The 23,021-nt window shown below is 48.4% G+C and overlaps 1 protein-coding gene across 2 annotated transcripts in view; it reads left to right on the top strand.

The window, feature by feature from the left end:
* The first annotated feature begins 407 nt into the window (after positions 1-407).
* grid1b (glutamate receptor, ionotropic, delta 1b) overlaps positions 408-23,021 on the top strand; it is a 217,425-nt gene continuing 194,811 nt past the window's right edge. For both annotated transcript variants that reach the window (XM_035533704.1, XM_035533703.1), the window contains exons 1-2: positions 408-802; positions 4,451-4,606. In XM_035533704.1, the coding sequence (XP_035389597.1) occupies positions 724-802; positions 4,451-4,606 (235 nt within the window). In that variant the 5' untranslated portion in view covers positions 408-723. The remainder of the gene's footprint in view (positions 803-4,450; positions 4,607-23,021) is intronic.

Here is a 23,021-nt window from a genome sequence, read left to right as displayed (position 1 = left end):
TATCAACACCTCAACTTTAATACTTCAGCGAGAGAAAGTTACCGGTTCGAGCTTTGCGCGCGTTGACTCGCACTTGTTCGTAAAATATGAGCGGTGTGTGGGATTCCCGCATATATTCCTTTTCCCTTTCTCGTCGGAATGTCTTCTCCATCGTATCCACCTCGGCTTATTGCCGTGACGGTTTGATATCGTCAGCTTCGGGGGTGTGGGGTGGGGGGGGGGGGTGGGGTACGGTACGGTCTTAACGCCGTCTCCGTCTCCTGCTAGGGCGAACTCCATCTCTTTCCGCGCACAGCTTAGCGGTCTACATAGGGCTTCTCTGCAGTCACGTGGTGCGGCAGATCGAGGAGAGCGAGCGAGCGAGCGAGCGCGCGCGCGGGGGTGTCCCTCCTCCGCAGTTTGCAGTTTGTTATGTCTCAGACTCCGCGAGCGCCTGGATAGAGCGAGACCTACGGAGAGGGTACCGGATTCTGCGCTTTCACCCCCCCTCCCCCAAAAACAGCAGATTCTTTCGCCGGGCTTCTCTTCCCAACCGTTTCCCGTCATTCCCGATTCTTTACATTTGGTGGTTCGCAGCCCCTCCGGACGCCGCTGTCGTTTGAATAAGCCTATACACTTTCATTTTCCGCCCCGTTCATCACTCTAAAATCACAGCGGCGGTGTCTTTGGAATTTACCGACGTCTGGGGAGCGTGTGGATGAGCTGCGTTAGAAGAAATCGGAGATGGAATTGCTGATAATATGCCTTTCCTTTGGGATATTGCAGTGCAATTCTGTAGGAGCGGACTCCATCATTCATATCGGTAAGGAGCATGGGAATAAATACTCTCTGAGTCGAGACTGAGCTGTTCAAAGCCGAGTAGAAATGTTTAACGCGAAACCGTTTGAATCAGTTGTTTTTCAGCCTCAGCGGCTCCGGTGAAGGGAGGATGGTATCTAAAGATATAGGATGCGATGGTCCTGATGAATGCGCTATCAGGTACAAGACAGAAAACTGATGACTGTTTGGAGGGCTTAGTCGGTGGACGCGAAAGCCTGTGGCTTAGAACATTCCGCGATGGTCACCGGAATGAATTTCATTTGAGAGAATGGTTGCAATAAAGTAGATGTTTGCTCGTGTTGGGATTATAACAATTGCATTTGAAAGACCTAGTTGGGGAAAAAAAAAGCATCGAATTTAAAGTCCGGTCTCGTTAGAAGGTGAAAAGGTTAGCGAAGGAGAAAAAAATATATATGTATAATTCATGGACATGTAGTTAACTTGGGAAAACCGGAGAGACATCTTTAATTTGGCTAGCTGTAGAAAACCAAGCAAATGCGCGTGAGAGGGCTGACCGTCTCCCTCTCCCCCTCTCGGCTATAAGCTTGAACTTTGCACGGAACGTGAGGGAAATTTTAAGAAAGCCCCGTGAAGTAAATAAGTGAATAGAGAACAAACGCTTACTCCGAGCTTTTTTTTTTTTTTTTCTTTTCTTTTTTTTCTTTTTTTTCCCCCAGACAGCAATAGCCATTTCACTTCTTAGCCGTTTAGTCTAGCCGGTCCACTGTCGGATTTAAGAGGTTTCTGCCACATGTAACAAATATTGCGGTGTGCACCAGCAGTTATTCCCGTGCCAACATTCACTCGCTTTTTACAGGGAGGAGGAAAAAGACGAAGTATAGAGAGGGTGGAACTGGGGAAGGGTGGGCGAGAGTGGGCTTTTCACCACTGAATAGCTCGGACATTTCACACTGACGATGGATTTCAAGTCCTCTCTCTCTCTCTGTTGGATGCTCTCTCATTCTTTCTGTCTGTCTGTCTGTCTTTCTCTCTCTCTATCTCCCCCCAACACACACACACACACACACACACACACACACACACACACACACACACACACACACACACACACACACCCCCCACCCCTTGACCATAGTTAAGAGTGCAGAATAAGTACAACTGTTCAGTTTTAATGAAATTGCAGCAGCTCAGTTCTCCTGCAGCCCAGCCTTTCAACTCAAACACACCACCCCAGTGAGCTGGAGAGAGGAGGGGGGGGGGGGGGGGGGGGGTGAAGAGAGAGAGAGAGAGAGAGAGAGAGAGAGAGAGAGAGAGAGAGAGGGAAAGAGAGGGAAAATGAGAATAATAAAGTGTTGTAGCCCTTATAAAACAGCAGTCCAGTTGTCTTATTGCCTATTTGAATAATTTAGCTGACTAATAAAGCACTTGATATTTACATATTCAAGGCCTTCATACAGAGTTTGGCACAACAGTGAATCTTTTAAAACAGTAGTAAGGTATTAAAGAGCTGGCTGCTGTTTTGAAAGCTAAAATTTCAAATATGAACATTATAACAATGTTTTTGAGATGTCCTTGTCAATTTTGAGGATGCATATGTCTCCTAAATCATAGTCAGTAGCCATTTCTAATTAGCTCTCAGCACATGCATCTTAGCAAACCAGTTCGAATTTGCAAGAGACTCGGCTTGGCGAGTTTTTTGATCTTTTGTTTGCCGCATAATAACCTCGCCGGTCATAACAACAAAAAATTAATCAGACCTTCATTGCCGTTGCATGTAAGCCCACGTGTGAACGCAAGCAGCGGCGCAGGTCCCATTCAGGTGCTTTGCACAGAGGTTCGCAACCTGCTTACGGAGAACTCGTGGTGAAATGCCATTCTGTGCTCATGCGCAAACGTCCGCCCGGTGCCTTGCAGAGCCTTATTTATCAGCTGCAGCCAATCTATCCGCTGTCAGACACACAGGGTGGATGTCACTGGCTAATTCTTGCTCAGCCGTGGTCTTTGCACCAGTTACATCTTAACGCACAAGTCCGGTCCTTCAGTTTATCCGAAACGACACGTTTGGTAAAGCTTGTTGCTGAAATATGCTATGCCATAATCATAATCTGTTTAACTTCTCATTATGTTGATGTTGATAGCTCCCATGTAGTTAAAGAAATGCCTGTAAGGACCCGTATGCAGGCAGACACAGCTGTAATTTTGGATGGTTTTGCATTTAGGGATGGCTACATTTCCACTGGACCACCGGCAGTCAGATTCTTCATCGATTCGAGGCTCCTTCTTCTTTCATGCGGCCATCTCTAAGTCGGAGACACGGCTGCGTCTGCGACCCGACACGTGAAATCACCGACACGGGCTTCTCGTGCGTCCCTCCCATGCACTTTGTCACATTGGGTCTAGTTGCCCGGGTTGAATTCCGCATCAGAGGCCTAAAGATAAACAGGAGCAATCCAGAGAAGGGAGGGACCGGCGGAAAACTGATTTGCAGGATGGTGCGATGATTTGCACAGGCCCCGGCTATCCAAACCTGGTAATTGGAAGGCAAGGGTAGGCAGTGGGGGGTCTGGCCTGCGCTCGCGTGGCCGGTGGGATGAGCAGATGCGACACTTCTATTCCAGCTAAATAAGCCGCACGTCACGGTTGCGCATCGGGTGAATTCCGACTGCCTGCTCCCGTTATCGGTCACTTGGGCAGCAGGCAGAGAGCGAAGGCCTCATTCAGTTGTGCCTTCAACGCAAGGCAGCCATTTATCAATGAGCCAATGAATGCAGAGATGTGCGGGCTAGACAAAGTTTTTTCACGCCGTTCGGCTGTACGAACGTGTGGACGCACTCGTGTAACATGTTAAAGCGTGCTTCTGCATAACACGTTACAGCGTGCTTCTGCATGACGTGAGGATATAGACAAGCTTGAGTTTATAACCTGCAAGCCACGTGGTATGGAATTTGCAAAACTGAAATAGTTGCCGCACCATGGAAATAAACCAGTATTGGTGTCCTTGGGTGTCAGTGAAATTGCGAGCCTGAACCACACGCGGCTGCGCAGTTTATTTATGACATGCTTTCCATGCCACAGGCTCTTCCGTGATGATCAAGAGATCCCACACCGAAGTTTGCCCACTGAATTATGACCTGTAGGAGAAAGAGAGATGGGGAGAGAGGGAGAGGGTGCACATCCCTCCTTTTTCGATTTCCTTCTCTAAGTAGCAGAGGCCACTTATTATATTTGACTGATAAAGAAAATCTCAGTGCTCTTGTATTTTCTCACTTTGGCACCATGAGCCGTAGATAAAGCGGCCCCTCCGAAACGTGTTTATTGATGCTGCATGCAATAAAGTCACATTCGGCTTAATAGAAGCGCACCATGTCAGCAAGAATCCGGCGGGTCCAGTGCCACGGTGCCACGAAGCAGTTACCACAATGCGGACAGCGCGCTTATTAATGGCACAATCTTTCCCACGTTTGGTAGAAAGGGACGTTCCCCTAATCCTAATAACTCCCCGGGAGCACCGCGTTATTGCGTCCACAGCGGTCCGCTGCAAGCGTCCCGGTTGCTTGCGTGATGGCAGGAAAATCTGAGCCGTGGTGTTTGTTTAGTGACAAGAATGATTGCTGGGATTATGGGCGCTCAAGGCTACAGGCTTGCGTTTAACCGTGCGTTTTCTCTGCAGGTGCCATTTTCGAAGAGAATGCCGCGAGGGATGACGAGGTGTTCCAGCTGGCCATCTCTGACCTCAGCCTCAACGATGACATTTTGCAGAGTGAGAAAATCACCCACTCCATAAAGTTTATTGAGCCCAACAATCCTTTCCAGGCGGTCCAGGAAGGTAAGTAAAGCATTGCTTTTAGCTTCATAAATCAATAATCACCTGTTATCATTTAAGTTTGTTTGTTCCAAGTTGCCGCTTGCCGGTTTCAGTGGCGCCCAGGCCGAACGGGTCTCTTTGTAATCGGGTCGAGACCTAGTCTCCAAAGCCAGCATCTGTTGCGAGTGTCATGCGTTTGCGAGTGTCAAGCGTTTGTGTTTCTATGAATTATGGCACATGGGCAAGATCTTTCAGAGGTTTTTTTTTTTTTGCATTTAAAGATATTTGGACTTTTTCAGACCGCTCCTTCCATTTTTTTGTGCACTACATGTGTCTACCTAAATTGTGTTTTAATAGTGATAATCTATATTCTTTCATATATAGAGGAAAGTGGATAAGAGTCACATTTAATGGACGTGTGTTATTGCTTCCAGTGTGAAGCTCTTGTAGAGCGACTGTGTTTTCTGTGGAGAGAAAGCTAGGTGGAAGTATTGAGTCAGACTGACCCGACAGCAATTTCCCACATAATTGCAATCGGGTACGAGGGTGCCTACAGCCTGTCTTCTCGGGGGTTACTGTAAAACGCAGAAGAGGGAACGCGTTTTTCCCAGAGCTCGAACAGTTAATGACACGGCGATTGACGGTGATGATGATGATGATGATGATGGAGATGGCGGCGATGACATTATCTCGGTTTTTGTGCTCCCACAGCTAGGGTTCTGTTATCTTAGCTCGGGATGATGTGTCGGAGTTATCGGCCTTCGCAAAGCACTGAGATATGGATCCGTACCTCTGTTCACCCCCCGCCCCCTTTAAAAAAAAAAAAAAAAAAAGAAACCCTGTATTTCCGAGCCTTTTAACTGTATTACTTGGACTTACCACGATTGCAAAGCTGTCCTCCGAATCCTTTGCCTGTAGTTCAGTTCTTCCTCGTATTAAGCGCCGTGTGGGTGGGAGTCAGCTGGGGCACCCTGCTTTGGCTCCCTTGAGCTGAGCAGGCTGACTTGGCCAAGGCCACGCCTCCTGAACTCGGCGTGACCCCGTACCGAATGCAGAAACATAGACTGTTCTTCTGCAGCCAATCGCAGCTCTACAGGGAAGAGACCCCGGTCCCACTGACTTATTTTTGTTAGCTAAAATAGTTTTGCAGAGAGCATGAGGCAAAGACTAGGCCACAGTTTCCAAGCTGGTAAAATCATCTTTTTACGGCTGTACAATATATTGTTTGGTAATTATTATTACAATACTTTACAATAATGATAATGGCATAAGATGCAATATTCAAATAAGCCTTCGAACTAAATGTTTATTGTCTGTTGTGAGCATACTATCCTATCTAGATTTTTGTCAAAAATAAAGCTGACCATGTTAATCAGATCAATATCCCAAGCACAATATGCATATAGTTGCAAGAAAGTATATTTCTTTATCACAGTGGTATTTGTGTTGCAGCTACTAGTTATTATAGGTTATAGGTTATTATAGGCTATAGAGATTGTGAACACATTCAGAAGACATTCATAACTGGGTTCGGGTCTCTTGCTGTTCTCGACTTTTGTGCTAACTGTGGTTTGTCATTGGACACAAATGCCCATCCAACCCAGAACCATTCTGGAGTCTAGCATTAACGACCATAGTGGAGAGTAAACTGGGAGATGCAGTCCACCCCTTATCAGCGAAGTTGAAGGAAATCCCATCAAACGTAGCAGGTTATCCAGGCGAGATTTGCCTGCGAGCTCCGGTCAGCCATCCCTCCTTCTCATCCAGCCCTGAATTCCAGCAGCTTGGACTGCGTTTCCACGGCAACGTGGCCGGAACACGGGGCCCTGGAATGAGGGCTTCTTGGAGCGGCGCTTCTTGGATATTCCCTTTGTCGGGAGGCAGGGGGTCCCGGGGGGGGTCGAGGGGGGACACTTCTGAGCCCGAGTCATTAGACAGTGAAACAATCTCACAGCTCTCGGCTGGGGACGAGGAAGCGATGGGCTGGCAACTCCGGCCATGTGCCGAAGCCTCCGGCACTGCTGACACCTCCAACAGCTCCACTTTCCTCCACCTTAATTCCGCTGGGCGGACGGTAATTGAAAACTGTTTGGCTTTCACTGGAGGGAGTCGAGTCGGGGGCAGGATGAAGGTGATGGAAGAGCAGGGTCTGGCGTGCCACAGCTAGCGGTTCATTATTATGTTACTGCCAGGCTTCATTGTATAAGTCTCCGGATGCATTATGAATACAATTATGTGGCGCATTATGCATGTGCTACGAATTGTCAGAATGCAGAAATAAATGATTCCTCTTTTCCTGGAGAGGCAAAAAAAAGCTTTTCAAAATCCCATTTGACTTATGGTAGCTGTGGGTGCACACACAGCACACACACGCGCATACGGACGTTGCCTGTATAGGTGAAACATTTAAAAGAAGGGCTATGGATTGAGAGCAGACCTTTTTTTCAATACATGTAGCAGTGTTTATTAGGATCCGAGAGTCAAAAACGATTCCAGATTAGCACGGGTGTACTGAAACAGTGGAAGTAAGTTGTCACGCCCCTAGCCACAGGTTTCTGCAGCACCACAGAGACCTCCGCAAACGACCCCGCACTTAATGTGGCCGGGAGTTTTCCGTTATTTGCAAGCGTTGTTGCCTTCCTGCCTTCTCTGCCTTCCTTTTTCCATAGCTGTGTTTGATATTCAGTTAGCGTGTCTGATCTTTCCCTCACAGAAACCCAAATTATAATGAGATATTAGATCACACATTGGTTTGAACGGTAACTAGCAGGAGTGTAGCAATTTGTTTCTAATTACTCGCGCATCACTAATTTACAGCGGAGCAGGCTGTACCCCGGCTTATTCAACGCCTGTGTCACAATGGCCTATTTCATTTTTCTGCCGATTCTTTTATCATCCTGTCCTGATCAAAGTCTGAAAAAAGGCCCCTTCTTGCTCCTGCACTGTGCCCACTGGCTCTTGTTGTAAGACATCGGTGGTGTGGGATTAATCTAGGAACTCCGCAACACCTCTCGAATCTCAGCATCTCGCTGCCCTTGCCAAGATTCCCGGCTGTCGAGGGAATGAAAGCCGCTCTTCCTTTATTGGGGGAAACACGAAGCTGACGTGAAGGTCTTTGGCAGAGATCACCGGAGCTTTCCCGTTAAAACTCTCCCAGAGGAAGGACTCTGATGTGGAACATCTGACGCGTTTGCATGGCGATGCGCGAGGGGTTGCGAGACATCTGAGGCGCGAGATGACGCGAGAGCGTTCGAGGACCGCAGACCGTCTTGTGCGCGCTGTGAACGCCAGTGAAGAGCTAAAATCTTTTTTGTCGGGCACTTAAAAACCAGAGCAAATTAAACCCAGGCTGTGTTGAAAAAAATGCTGAAATATTTGTTTAACGTTTTTCATTTACCTTCCTCAGCAGTTCTATGACCCAACTTCTGATCTGTGGTTCCTGACACGCTCCGGATCTGTGCTCCGGCAGCAGAAACGTGGGCTGGATAACAAACCCCTCCATGCACGCACGCACATGCACACACACACACACACACACACACACACACACACACACACACACACACACACACACACCAGTGCCTGCATTATCAGTGGGTTGAGGTGGCTTCGTGTGAGAAGACCTTATTTGCATAAAATATGCATTATTGCCATTTATGTGGTTCTCCTTTTCCCCCTCTCTGCACGTTCCGTACGACAGACACCTGAACTGTACAACTTGAGAGAGAAGTCTCATTTGCTCACACCAGGCCTCCGACTGCACTAGCCCGGGCTTGCTGGTTGCATCCGTGTAACTCATTACGCGAGCAATGGCGTCGCCCATGGATGCCTGTCTGTTACAAGATGATGATGTCAGGCTGTGGGAGAACGGCCCCACCCCTAGAATTCCGGAGGTCTGGACCCAGGCGTGGAAGAGATGTGTGCACATACAGCTCAGCTAATGGAGTGTGACCATGCACAGACCCTAATACACACACACACACACACACACACACGCGTATGTGTGTATGCATGCGTGTGTTTGTATATGTGTGCATGGATACTTTATTAGGATGTACACCTGTACACATGGTCATTCGTGTAATTATCCAATCAGCCAGTGGAAGCGGCATGATGCATAAAATCATGTTGACATCTGCCAGCAGTTCCAGTTAACGTTCACATGGAGCATCAGACTGGGGAAAAATTCTGATCTGGGTGACTTTTACCCTGGCATGGTTGCTGGTGCCAGACAGGCCGGTTTGCGTATTTCAGAAACAGCTGCGATCTTTTGGAATGCCTCCTGGGATTTTCGTGGGCAATGGTCAAAAGCTGAAAACAAAACACCTCCAGTGAGCGTCGGTGTGTTGAGCATAAACGCCTTGGGCCAGCAGGTCCCAGCCTGGGGCTGATTGGGCTCCAGCCACAGAAGACCACTCTGTCCCCACCTATGGCGGAACCAGGCTTGCTCAAGCTGAAACAGCCTTCAGAGACACCAGATCGGAACCCACTAGAGGGGCTTTGGGATGTGGTCAGATAGGAGTTCGGAATCCACTAGAGGGGCTTTGGGATGCGCTCGGACAGGCGGTTCTCAGCGTGCACGTGCAGCTGGCAGATCTGCAGGAGTTAGGAGATGCAGTCACGTCAAGGCGGACCAGTCTTGAAGGAATCTTCCTGAATCCATTAAGCATTCCTTGTATCTCCCCGGCTAGATGGAGATAGGGGATATTTTGTTTTAAGTAAACAGGACCTGCGCGAGAGCTTAAGTGATCTTTCAGTGCAGACACACACACACACACACACACACACACACACACACACACACACACACACACACACACAAATACAATTCAGCTAATTACCTACCTTCTGCAAGCCGCCATTCTCAGTACCAAATTGCAGCACATTTGTACAAAAAATGAAAACTTTGCCTTCACTTTCCAAGCCCCATGTCTGCATCTCCTCTGGCTGGAGATACTTTGTTTAGTTCCATCAATTACGTCTGATCTACAGCACAACTTGAGCTTCAGGCACAAGTGTTCTCCGAGGACCCTTGTCATTCACTCCTCATGATGGCGCGTTCAGTCATTCCTCAGTCCTCCAGCTGTATGTGAGAATGATTATGTCATTCATACGCTCTTTCTCCACTCTCTCTCCTCTATCCCTCTCTCCCTGTCTTCTCTATCTCACTCTCTCACCTAATCGTTAGAGGAGTAATAAAGGCGCTTTCACCCTCTTTGACCCCGTGGTTGTATCCTCTTATTTTTTACAAGAGGGAGTGTCTCATATATACCATATATAATATAAAGTCTTGTTTCATTACCCATAAATCTTGCGGGAGCTCAATGCTGGCACCACAGTGAAAAGCACAACATGCTTCTCAAAGCACAGAGCACCCTCTGTAATGAGGGCCAAATTTACTGCGATGTACAGAAGGGGAGAGGGGACAAAAAGCTTTTGTCTGCTTGCTCAGTAGTGCTCTCCGTGCTAGTGCGCGCCAGGCGATATGGATCGTTGCTTTTGGATACTGATCTCTCTGTCTCACTCTTGATGTTCTTAACACTCGGTCTCTCTCAGTCTCTCTCGCTCTCTCTGTTTGAATTGCTATCGCTCTTTCTCTCTCCAGAGAGGAGGATTGACTGATCTGTATTTGGCTGCCATAGTGTAAGTGCTCTTCACACCTGGCAGTGCAGAGGAGTGTGAGCCCTCAGCTACCAGAAGCAGGAGGGGAAAGGAGCCAGGGGGCGGAGCCTTGACAAGGGGGTGGAGTCCTCGTGGAGTGCAGTAACATCATTAATTAACTCATGCCACAAGTCCAGTGCTATTGGTGCCATGGTGATTCATTTGCAAGACTTATTTGGGGCCACGGATCTTTTTTTGGGGGGGGGGGGGATCATCGGATTCAGGCGGTGCTACAAATGTGTTTCATGTGCCGAGCAACAAATACGGGGAGGAGGGAGAGGAAACTTCTGGAGGGAGGCCACGGCTACATGTGCCAGAACGGTACCGGCAGCAAGGGGGCATTGCCGTGCGAGCACACCAGAACCTGTGTGCATGCCCGAGACCCACCGCTCCCTCCCGCAAAACGCGTCCCATCGCTTACCCACCATGCATTGCTCATGCACTCAATCCAGCCGCTTTCAAGTCTTGCCCCTTTGCTTCTGTCACTCACGCCGCCTTCGGCCGTTTACGGAATGGAGCCGAGTGCGAACGGAGCACGAACGGAGCTGCATCTCCCAGCGTGGCCCACTGCAAACGAGCGGCATCAGAGCGCCGGCATGGGAAGGCACAGACACCGGTGATTGCTAGGAGGTGGTGATCTGGCGAAGGGTCACCAAACACCAGCAGTAAAGTGTTCAGAAGAGCTTCAGTACCATAACGCTTAACTCGTTCAGAGCCAGAACTGGGTATCAACGAGGAGTTTGGGACGTTTCATACTGACACAGTGCCACTGGTCTTTCTCTGCACTATTGAAACCTCATCAACAGAGATATATGCTACTTTTTTTCTGTATTCCATCAGGGATATTTGATTCGATTTGTGTGATTGTGTTCTGTCCTAAACTCGGGTTTGAAGATGAAATCCAATCTAAAATCCAATTATGCATTTTTATTTATTGATTGTTTCTTGGTGTGTTACTGGCTCCGGGGGACTTTGTCGATTGCGGATGACACAAAACTTGTTAACAATGGAGGCGGCGGCTTACTTAAAACTGGACGGTGCTCATCGTCAGTAGAACATACGCCATTCAGTCCCAGTCACGGGCCAGGCAGAAGCGATTCCTCTCTGAGCCCTGCCGATCGGCGCGCCCATCCGGTCGGACTCCTCTGTCTCTTACCGAGAGAGTGCTCTCCTCGAAACACACTGCCATTCTGCAGAGGGACACACTCAACGTCGATACAGGGAAGGCTGTAATAGATGCATGCAGCTCTCTGGGAAACGCTGGACTTGTCCATAGCATAGAAGGCGTGCCCTCCCTGCCCAGTGGCTAAAACCCGCGAAGGCGCTAATTCATATTACATCTACATTTTACTGTTAGTCAGCCTTACGTTGGCAGATTAGGATCCTGTATCTTGCGGCTACTGTCATTGGTGCATCCAATCACTAGAAGACCGAAATGTACTGGAGACACACGTTCTGTAGGCCAGTGGCCGTTTTGCCGTTAAGAGGACATCGATCCATTAGTAACGTGAACCAACACGCAAAATACCATAAAACGCACTCAAGCTGCCCATTTTTCCCCAGACAGGCCAGTTCCAGTGGGGCTTTTAAAGATCGGTGATGTTAAAGATATTTTATGTCCTTAAATCAAACCGATAACGGACAACAGTGCTGATCTGCTGAAGCTGTTAGAGATGACATCAGGTGCAGACCGTGAGTTTCAGTTGTAAAATGGCGGCACTGTAACACAAACACTTTACAATTTGTTCTGAAGTCCACATAAAGTGTTCCACCACAGTCACGTCATACTTCCTAGACAAGTTTACGGCCGATGAGATTTAAAGATTGGCTTGTGTTGCCTTGATTTAATCAGCAGACTTCTCGAAAGACCAGCAACAGATTGACAAAATGCCATTGCGGGCCCAGGTTTTCGGTTTTCAGAAAAACGATTTGCATTTTGCTACTGTGGCACCTTTTTCCTGTGGTGTAGCCCGTTGAGAGCGTTTATTGCTCGTAGTAGGCTAAACTGTACTTACTGCAATCCCAGCCTTCAGGCTTAGCACATGACTCAGGAGATTTAGCTGAGGCGGTTACGGCCTGGTGGGCGAGGCTTGGGACGACTGCATAATTCACAAATAGCTTATCTGCCCCACCATGTGCTGTAAATGAAGGGCCCGAAACAGAATTATACTGGAGAAGAACGTTCAGATTGGGATAAAAAATTGAATAGATACAGGGGGCAATAACAACAGGCTGTCGGCCTAACAGGGTCCCGAGTTGCTTCTCTTTGAGAACTGGCGAGGGTCTTGAATCCAGGGAAGGGGTGTGATGACTTACCACAGCTTCAACTCAGCTCAATTCCAAATCGAGTAATCACCAAAGGCAAAGCCTTCACCTCTGGCATAAACAAACAAAACAGAAAATAGCGGTTGCTAAAAGTCTGAAAGTATGACGAAGGCTCTGAGAATATCATGGGGAAATCAGGGCTGTGTAGCAGGGCGAATGCTTCCAATTATCAGCTACATGGCCCGACTATTAAACTGTGCAATTACGGGCCGATCGTCTCGTCACATCAGCGGGTAGCTATTACCGGAGACTTGCAAGCTTTTTAGCGAGGTGTGAGATGAGCAAAACTGCATGGCGCGAGCGAAAAAAAGAAGAAAATGGCCCACTGCAGGAGGCAGAGAAGAAAATCGAGAAAAAAAAATATCCGTATTAAAAGATTTTGAAGGATGTCCAAAAAGCAAATCCCACAGGCTGTTGGCGAAGTGCAGCGGCTATCGAAGCCACGGATATCTTGAAGGTGTGGTGGAAGACTCCCGATACCGGCTGCACACGCAGTCCACTCCCGTTTCCTCGGAAGATCTGGAAGATTCTTGTTTATGCTAATCAAGCTAATTTGTGTAGCGCAGTGCCTAAAGTCACTAGAGATATCGGCCCCCGATTTCTGAAAAGGAACGTCTCTCTCTAAACCGAGCGAGACGTGTGTTTTTTAATTTATGTTCGTGTTTTTGTGTCAAGCACAGGGCCAGGGACCCACTTCCGCTTGATTGCGTTCATGTGCCGTGCATTAGTGGCCTGCATCAGCGACTTCATTAGGGACTGAAGGATTTTATTTGGCCTTTGTGTTTTTCAATTACAGTTTCTAGTGTGCTTCCAAATTAATCACTAGCATGTGAGCAAAGCATCAAGAGGCACTCCATGGCTTCACGCTTCGCACAACTGCATAGGCGGGGCAATTATTGTTCATATTTCCAGCTTTAGTCCAAGTTCATGCTGCTATGATATCTGGATATATATGATATCTGAAATTCATGAAATTATTATTATATACACACACACACACACCTGTATAATCTGTTTGTTCTGCACATAGCAACACATGCTTCTGCTTATGGAAGGGCAGGGGAGCTAACAGACTAACAGACTTGTTAGTACAGTATTTCAAACCATCCACATCCCGCCAGTGCGTATTTTAAACCCACCATTTCCGCACTCTCAAGTCTCAACTATCCTCAGCCACCTAGTCCTCTTTGCCTGAATTCTGTATCGCTTGTAGGGTTTGTGAGATAAAAAGTGATATCAAGCATGTGTGTTCTATCTGGGTGGGCTTTGACCTGTGGTGCCGAGGACATCGAGGCAGACTCCTCGGGGACTGGCACATAGGCACACGGATACACCAGGAACGCTTTATAATGAGGAGGCTTATGAATATTCATCACCGATGTACTTGTAGTGTCAGCACTGGGCTGGAGTGAAAGATGGAGAGCATTCTGATCCCACCCATTTAAGAATGTAAACTCCCATCTCGGACTCGCCATTGGTTAAAGCGGAAAAAGCAGGAAAATTCCGATTGGTTCAGTGGGATGGTGACGGACGCCATCACCGCAGGCTGATTGGATGTTGCTGCTGGGTGCCAGGGTAGTGGAGGCCTCCAAAAAAATCGTCTGAAGGCATCCGGCCTCAGCTGTCTGTGGAGAATCAGGCCGCCCCCTGCTGGCCAGCAGGTGTGGTGGGGGTAGCTCGCGCACTCTTTCTTTTAAAGTACATGCGTAAGTAATCATCGATTGACTGATTCACTGACTCATCGATTTATCGACTCATTGATTCATCAAATGCATATTGACGAGCACGCCTGGCTGCCCACCGGCCCGATTTCGCCTGGATGCTTGCGCAAACCACCCAAAAAAAGACCCGGAATAACCTCCCGGTGGAAAATGAGAGAGAAAACCACACCGTTTTTTGGGGAGAGGTTTGTGCCGGCCCAAGCCTCTCCCCGTTACTGCATTGGGTGTGTCCCCTTTCCCTTTCTTCCTTTGTGCCATCTCTTTTGTTTTTTTTTTAAAACCTTCCAAATAACAGAGCAGGGAAAGACGTAAAGGAGTAAGCAAAGGTGGACTAAGACACAACCCTGCTCTTATCTGAAAAGCTTCCCTCTGCCCTTTAAAGAGGCAGCTACCCGTTTAAACATGTAACTCTCCGAATGGAAGCACTTTGTCCTCTGAGCCGCCAATATGACTCCCTTTCATACGCCCAGCCCGGTGACTTTAACAGGAAATAGTTTGAATGATAAAAAAAAAAGTGTAATATAATGGATGGTTGGGAAGGCTTTTGGGGTTCAATGCTCAAAAAGAGGAAGAGAACAGGGAAAGATGTCAGGACCGAAGGCCCGCTGGAGCGTCGGAGGAGTGCTGTTTCAGTTTGGGCTCGGCGAGATGGTGGACCAAAGGCTTTAGTGTCCTTGCTTCTGCCGACCATGGAGCTGCCTGGGTCTCTGAGATGAATGAGCAGGCACCATCCAGCCATGCCTTCCTGCCACTAAACATATTCCGTCCCTTCGGTGGAAGGAATTGTGGCGAAGGATGCAAGGACCCGACTTGTGCCGGGAATTCACTACTTAAACGCAGCATTCCGTGTACTGTAAGTGAATGCGCAGCATTCCGTGCACTGTAAATGAAACGTGGCGGTGGTCACAGACTTCTCGCTTGCCTTGAAGCCTGGCTCATCCGAGCCGTAGCTTCCGTGCCGGTCTGTCTGCGTCCTTTCCTCCATAGCTAAAACCGTCGGCGCATGTTTCCGATAAGTCATTTGGCCATGAGTATTTTAGCCGTTTGTTTGTTTGCAGAGAGGCGTCCTTCTCTCGCTCTGTCTCTGTCAGTTCATTGGCCCCTCTGTTCTTCTCTCTCTCTCTCTCTCTCTCTCTCTCTCTCTCTCTCTCTCTCCACTGTCCCTGTGTCATAGCAGAAGTGATCTACTGCAGGCCTTTGTTTTGTTGACATGGCAACAGGCCCTTGGTGTGGGAACAGTGTGATGAGCACCTGTAGAGCAGTGAGCCTCTCACCGAGGAGAGAGAGAAACAGAGAGAGAGAGAGAGAGAGAGAGAGAGAGAGAGGAACAGATGTCATTTCTGGTAGGGGTTGGGAGGCAGGAACAGCGAGAAAGGTTGCAGGATGAACAAAGGTCAAAGTGTGTAGGATGTCGGCTGTTGTTATGGTGATCCATGACAGACAGATGGAAAGGGGAATAAAGAGTGAGAGAGAAACTGGCTGGAGAAAATTCATGTTCACTGCTCAAAGATATCTAAAGAGTTATAAATTGTTCTATATTTTAAAGGTTACACTAGTATTTTCAAAGTTTGCAGTGGAAAGGAATTTTAGGGGCAACTCTACCACAGTGACAGAGAACTTTAATCTCCATGACAGATTCTGCCTGATACCTCAGTGGGATTATAAATTGGTGCCTTTGTGAGTACCAGAGTGAATAAGGAAAAATGGTAAATTTGTTTCTGAGGTGTAGTTCTTCTTCCGTTTGACTCTGTAACAGGGATTCCTTAATAAAACAGCATGACATGGCAAAACTGTTGACATTTAAGCTGCCTGTTTGTCTGTTTCTGGAGAATATATTGCACTTCCTGATTTAAATACTCTTTCCAGTTGTACGGTCGGTCTCACTGCAACTCTGACTCACTGTGCATCACTTTCCGACGCGTTCTTTTCCAACTGTAGTCTGTCAGGGAAATCAGTGCATGCAAAACATGCAGTTATTACAGTTCAGGGTGTTTTTACTATTTTGAGCTCAGGCCATTTATTTATTTATTTTTAGTTTTTTTTTGTGGGGGGGGGGGCTTTTTGATTGGTTTGAGTGATCGGACGCACTGACGTGGCTGTTGGAGACTGGTCAAGGTGTCAGTTCCTGGGGCAATCTCTCATTATTACCCACAAAAGGAAGAGCCCGTCCTCGGGTGTCTGTTTCTTTCACTGCCTCTGGCCTCATTTGGAACTTAAAAACTACCGACACCCAAGGTCATTCTCTGTAGATTATAGCTTATTGAGGTTAACTGAAAGGCAATGCTTTGCCATGCTCTCTACATGATATGTAGGAGAGTCCACTGAAACCCTTGTGGTGGGATATACTTGGTGTAGACACAAACACAGGCCCAGTAATGTTTTGGGCAGCAGATTGGACAAAACCACATGACAAAAGCCTTCTTTGGAAGTGTATTACAATAAAATTGATTTTATACCTCTACCTTCTATCACTACATCCATTTTCATGAGAGAGAGAGAGAGAGAGAGAGAGAGATGTAGATAGGTAGGTATATAGGCATACTGGCCCATTCATATTTGGCTAATCTCAAGCACTCAGTCAGTCAGAACATCGGCTTGGCGCTTCTCTTTGTGCCTTTAACACATCACCCAGCCCTCTAGAAGGTGGGTGCTTCACCTCCCGCTCCCCGGCACGACCCCTCACCTGGATCCACCCTGTGCATCCCGACGCCTTTTGTCGCTCAGGCTGGAAGGAAAGCTTTAGTCCCCCGAATTTATGACACATTTAATAATGGTGGACGGGAACCCAACCGAGCATTTTCGGCGAAGAATTGAGGGGTCTACGCAAATGCAGAGTTAAATGCAGAGTGCCAGCAATCCCCCACGTCCTTTCCTCGTCATGTTTCCCATGATATGCAGTGAGAGCTTTTACCTTAATATTCTTTAATCCTTTGTAAATGATCTGGGCGTTCCAGTCAAACGGACTAAATACACCACCACACTGGCGTCGGCCTTGCTTTTTAAAGCAAGGAATTCTTAATGTGCTTTATTAGGATTTCAGGATTAGGGTTTCTTAGGGTTTCACTGGTGTTCTTGAACACAATTCCTTTCTGATGCCTCAGGAGTTTAGAGAACCTTCTGGACCTCCGTTGTAAGTCGGCGCAGGTGACGCTCCAATTCCACCGTGCGCAAGCGATCCTGCCGCTACACGAGATCATTCAGGCTTCTAGCTTTGTGTTTACATACCCTACCCCCATTTACCTACAGCCACTGAGGGAAAAGGTTTAAGTCACGTCAAAACTTGGGACATTAATCTGACTCCAAATTATAAATAGCAAATATGTTAGAAAGGGCAAATTCTATTGCATGGGCCAGCGTAAGTCACGAGGATATGGCCAGCTTTATAAAGTTCCTTCATGCTAAAATAGCCTGCTTTGTCAGAGGTTTACTGCTCGGCTTTGCTGATTTACGGTTTAACCTCGTAAATGTGCGCAGCAGATTGGATTCTTTACAGAGAATTGGTGTCGGCAATATGTACAACTATAGCTGGTTCTTTACTCTGTTTAATGAATGCTTAAACATTTTTATTACATAATCTGAAGAGCTTAGCTTCACATGAGTTCAAGGTAAGACAGGATTTATTAGCGTAATACAAGCCAATCGGTTACACTTTACAATTGGTTAGATATTGTAGTGTGGTAATACGCTTCGTACTGTTAATAACAAACATGCAGCATGGAAAATGCCACCTGTGCACAGCAATGTGGTTAGATGAGAACAAGACTTCACAGACTAGCGTTTAGCCTACATGACTTGGAAGATAGATACCAAAGGCTGACACCTGGAACCAGTCAGATTAATCTCCTTTTCGATTCCACAAGGATAGCATGCTGGCTGATATCAAAGTGCCCCCTAAACCTGACCCACCCACCAGTTCGCCTCCCACACCCTCCCCCCAACTCCCGCGTTAACCCCAGCCTTGCTAAAACAAGGCTGATGTAAGAAGGTAGTCAGGTGATGAAAGCTCTGAGTGATTCCTGTGTGTATTAGCCAAGTGCTTACAAATTGTACCAGGTGTGACTGATGAGAACACACTGTAAACGGGCTGATTGCAGGCACTCCACTGTGTCAGGACGAGTGATTAGCTTCTCTAGTGGAACACTTCTCTAGTGTTCTTATTTTGATCCCAGAGTGGCGGGAGCCTAGGCAATTCCCAATTATCTATGGTCCTTTGTACCACCAGATTTTCTCCGTCTTTTCCTCGCCGAAAGGGGCCACGGGAGAAAGAAGGCATAGATATTTCTCGACTCCCACATTTAATGCGGGCTGCTGCAGGTTGGATTTAATTACGTGTTACCTTCAGGCTATTTGCAGTCATACTAAAATTGCCCCTCTCCTGCACTGATAGCGCTCGCGGCATCACGTTTCCATGACCCTCAGCGGCGAGAAGTCGAGAGAGGGGGCTCTCAGACGCGACTGCGGGGAGGTAGGAGTTCTCACGATCCCGGCCTGCTCGGATGACTCCGCCAGGCATTTGTCCTTCTCTCGGTGTACGTCTAAGTGCCGGGCTTTTCTTCAAGCCTTTTCAAGTGTGTGTGTGTGTGTGTGTGTGCGCGTGTGTGTAGGCGGGTGTTTGTGCTCATGTGCATTTTAACCCATTTTCTCTGCTGTACTAATGGCGCCCGGGGGCAGTCACGCTAGCCCCAGACCTCCTTTGTCCTGCGGAAGCCATCTCTCCTTCTCTCGGCGTCAGCCGCACCTAATTGTCTCTGCCGCGGCTAAAATCAATGCGGTGTTCCGTCCCGTCCCTGCGAACACTCAATCGCAGCGTTTAATTGCGTTATTTCGGGAGTGGAGCGATGGACTGAAGGGGCCCGTGAGGGGTCTGGTTTTCATCGAGGGTGGAGGGTTCTCTCGGTCAGTGTCGCGCCCCGCCAACATTAAAGTGCACTGTAATGCCTCAGGAGGAAGTGGAAGCGTCCCTTGATTCCACGGCTGAGCACTACTCGATCGCCACATCGTGAAGCACAGCTGTGCACTTCCACTGTCTACGAAAGTGACATTTCCACAGCATAACTGAAGATTAAAGAACCTCCCTGAAACTATACAAATTAACGTTGATTTTAAAGGCCTGGTAGGTTAATTGGGGAGTGTTTCATGTGGAGCGGTGGAGAGTATTGAGAGATAATGAGCTAACAGACTCTTGGGCTCCGATGACTGGAAGATGGCATTTCGGAATGCCAGTACGTTCTGATAATGCCTTGCAGTGTCTTGAGGAAACCGAAGGTGACTGGGCAGAGAATGAGAACAGGCGGAGTAAAGTGAGCCCTGAAAGAGATGTGTTCAATCAGCACACTCATCATATCATAGACGTAAGATAGCATAGACTTAAGATACCATAGACTTATGGTACCATGAATCGCTGTCATGGTCGATCTATCAGAACATGGAGCGAATTAACTTTCTGTCTTTCAAGTTGTAGGCAAATTTATGAGGGGTCAACCCCTCACCCCCCCAACAAATGAAAGTGTATATTGCCAATGAATGCTAATAATTCAAGTTTTTAAAGCTATTTCACTTGCATGAGACCAATAGGTTTAGTTAGCTACTTGATTAGCTCAATAAGTAAGATTGACTGCATACTCAGAAGCCATAGCTTAATACCTTTGACTGTCTTCATATACCTTATCTCTTAGCATACTCCACCATTAACCAAGAGCTTGCTGCTAACCAAGCATGAAAAAATGCTATTTATGTCCATAAAAATCTATTGTCTAAATCACTAAAATATTTGCTCACAGAGTCTCGAGTTTAATGAATCTGTTTAACAATCAGATTCAGAAATCATATAAGGAATCTGAGATTCCATTTGTGCGACATTGGCAAGTGGATTACTAGGCAGTTAGTGCAAACAGCCAAGTTGTGTGGTTAATGCTATTTTCACTTTGCGCCAGCGGACGCTGATGTCCCTGCTCCCGGATTGTCCCGTGTTTCTTGTGTCCGGGGTGTCCGTGGGCCTGTTGCACACCACCTGATCTGGGCTGAGCGTCTTGCCGTAGTGCACCGTCCTCTGGAGGAGGTGAGGGAAATACTGTGACTGTGACCAAGAAGAGGGAGAGAGAAGGCGTTTGGGTTCGGAATGCACGGCTGTCTGAGCTCGGCGACTGCGTAGGAAGCCGGGCCGATTTCACGCCGCTCTCGGCAGTGTTTTAGGCCATAAGATGAGCCTGCCAATTACGCTGCCGGAGTTCACGTGGGACTGTGTTTTCAAATTCACCCCGAAAGGGGAGGATGCGATGACACGGGCCTGCCAAACAGGCGCGGCTGGTGGTGGTATAGTCGGAGAGGGAACTGTCCCTCGCTGTCCAGTGTCGCCGCCTCACGGACTCTCCCTGCGTCTGCTGGGAGAAATCCGTCCCTCTCCTGAGCTGGGAAGCGCGTGCGGAGAAGTTGAAAGGGCGACCGCCGTCAAGTCCGACCGCACTAGAGAGGGACTAGGGATTCCCTGGCACGGCTTCACCCGGCGAATAGCGTATCAGCTGCGCGGGTTTTCACTGGCAAACCGCACCAGTTGTGGTACTCGGGAGAACGGCCGAAGCTGGGCGCCTCTCTACCCGCAGTTTATGGCCTGGCAGTTTATGGTCCGTCCTTTCACCGCACCTCTTGTCAAACCTGTCGCGGGTGCGTGCGGGATGACATAGTTATTTATATTAGCGCTCGTAGCGCAGTAGCCGGGCGCGTGCTTGGATGGGGGCTAGAACACTGTGCCCAGGCATGTCGCATCTGAGAAGGAGCAAGGTCCTAGCCAGCCACGTCGGAGATTAATTCAATAACGGAGTAGCGCGGCTGCGCGTCGGCGCTGTTCCGCGACCATGTGCACTTAAAGTGAAATACGAAAGTGTCAATAACAATAACGACCGCTTAGTCGCCTTAGTCGCTTAGTCGCCGCTGGTTGCGGGCCTCGGGCAGAGCGCCGCCCCGACGCCACTCCGCACCCCGCTGCCGGGCAGCAGGAGCAGGTTCATTATGCCCTGTTTATGCTAGTCACCATTGTGGAGGAAGTGAGTGAGCGAGTGATTTAACCTGCGGCGGTATACTTCCCTTCATGCCGCGTCAGGGTGTGCACGCCACTTTTAATTCCCTCCCACTCCACGGCCCATAAAAATCGTTCCCGCTCCCGGCCTCCGACAATTTGAACGCCATATTTTATCCTGATTTTTTATATGAGCAGGAGGCAGAGTGAGGTGCGCTTCCATTCTTCCTGGCCCGCGATTTGTGCGGAATCCTGCAGCTGATGATGTAAAATTCCTTTTCTAACGAACGTGGGGTGGAGGTATTTTATTTAGAAAAATAAAGTCCCTCGAAGGTTGTTTCGTGACTGTCGCCCCCTTGTCATCCAAAGGGAATAAAAAGGGCATGATTGTAATTAGGGTTTATTTGGCTTCGACCGTGCCGGCTGCGTGGAGAAAGTTGACTGCTCAGATCTTCAGGGGTGGTTCTTAAAGGTTTTTAATGTCGCGCCGTCGCCTTCTCGAGTTGCTGAGCTCTGACTGCAGGAGTATGTCTCTGTCAAGGACATCAGGAAGTCCGTGATTGGCTCTTCCTCGCATGCAGGTCTGTTTATGTTCTAAAAGGAGCCGATATGAGTGTGCATTCCACCAAGTGTGAAAACCAGCCTGAAAGGAGTCAGAATTCAACAAAAGCAATACATATGTGCATTCTACATACCCAACACACACATACTGTTAATTGTCCACTTGTCGGCCAATGGGTCCATCAGGGAGTCAAAAATCTGGCTGTTCTTTGAGTTCATATTTGGAGATGAATTTCAGTCAGGGTCCAACCTCCAGCCTTTTCTGTGAACCCGTCCTGACTCCTGAGCCGTGTGCTCGATCTTGCCTGGTTTCTTCCTAGCCCAGCAATCCTCGTGTCTCTGTCCTGCATACCATCCTGTTGTTAGCTCCTCCCCCCTCTGCCCACCGCCCCCGGCGAGGCCACCGCAAGGTCATCGTTAGCGGCGGGGCCCGCTGAGCCGGCTCTCTCCGGCGCCCCCCGGAGGCGGCTGCGTTGCGGCCGGTCCGCGCCTGCTGACCTGCCAAATGTCAGCATGGTGGGAGCGTGGTGGGCGCGTGGCCGCCCCCTTACCGAGCCGCTCCCGCCTCATTGAGAACGTGTTCATGTATGTGAAGGTTTGCGTGTGTGTGTGTGTGTGTGTGTGTGTGTGTGTGTGTATCATGTTTGCTGCTCTAGCATCGATTCACTCCATCAGATTCTAGCCATCCAGCGGCTCCTCCTGCAAGATTAATGACGGTGTGGTAGGCAGAAGAGATGCACCGCATGTGTGTATGTGAATGTTTGCATGTACACACACACACACACACACACACACACACACACACACTCTCGCACACACATGCACAGCTGGTCTTCGGGTGGCTCCAGGCCTCTCCCCAAGCATGGCCCATGCAGGAGCGTCTGCTGTTGCTTTTATTGACTCACTCGCCCATGCCGCCAGCCCCCAACCCCCTGATGAGCACTGCAGACTCTCAGCGTTCGCCCGTGACGCATCCCTCAGCGGGGCCCCGTGTGAGGATTCGCGGTGCCTTTAGGAAGTGTTAGCCTGGCAAAACACAAGTAATTCCAACGCACTTGCTAATTGACTGATTGACTAATTGACTGAAGATGGGAAGCTGGATTATAAACCCGTGGGTTAACAGAGCTCTGTTAATCCACAACGCCCGGAAAGACAA

Source organism: Electrophorus electricus, chromosome 14, assembly GCF_013358815.1.
Source record: "Electrophorus electricus isolate fEleEle1 chromosome 14, fEleEle1.pri, whole genome shotgun sequence".
Classification (NCBI taxonomy): Eukaryota; Metazoa; Chordata; class Actinopteri; order Gymnotiformes; family Gymnotidae; genus Electrophorus; species Electrophorus electricus.
Note: the sequence above shows the minus strand (reverse complement) of the source record. Positions and strands in the feature narration are given on the sequence as shown.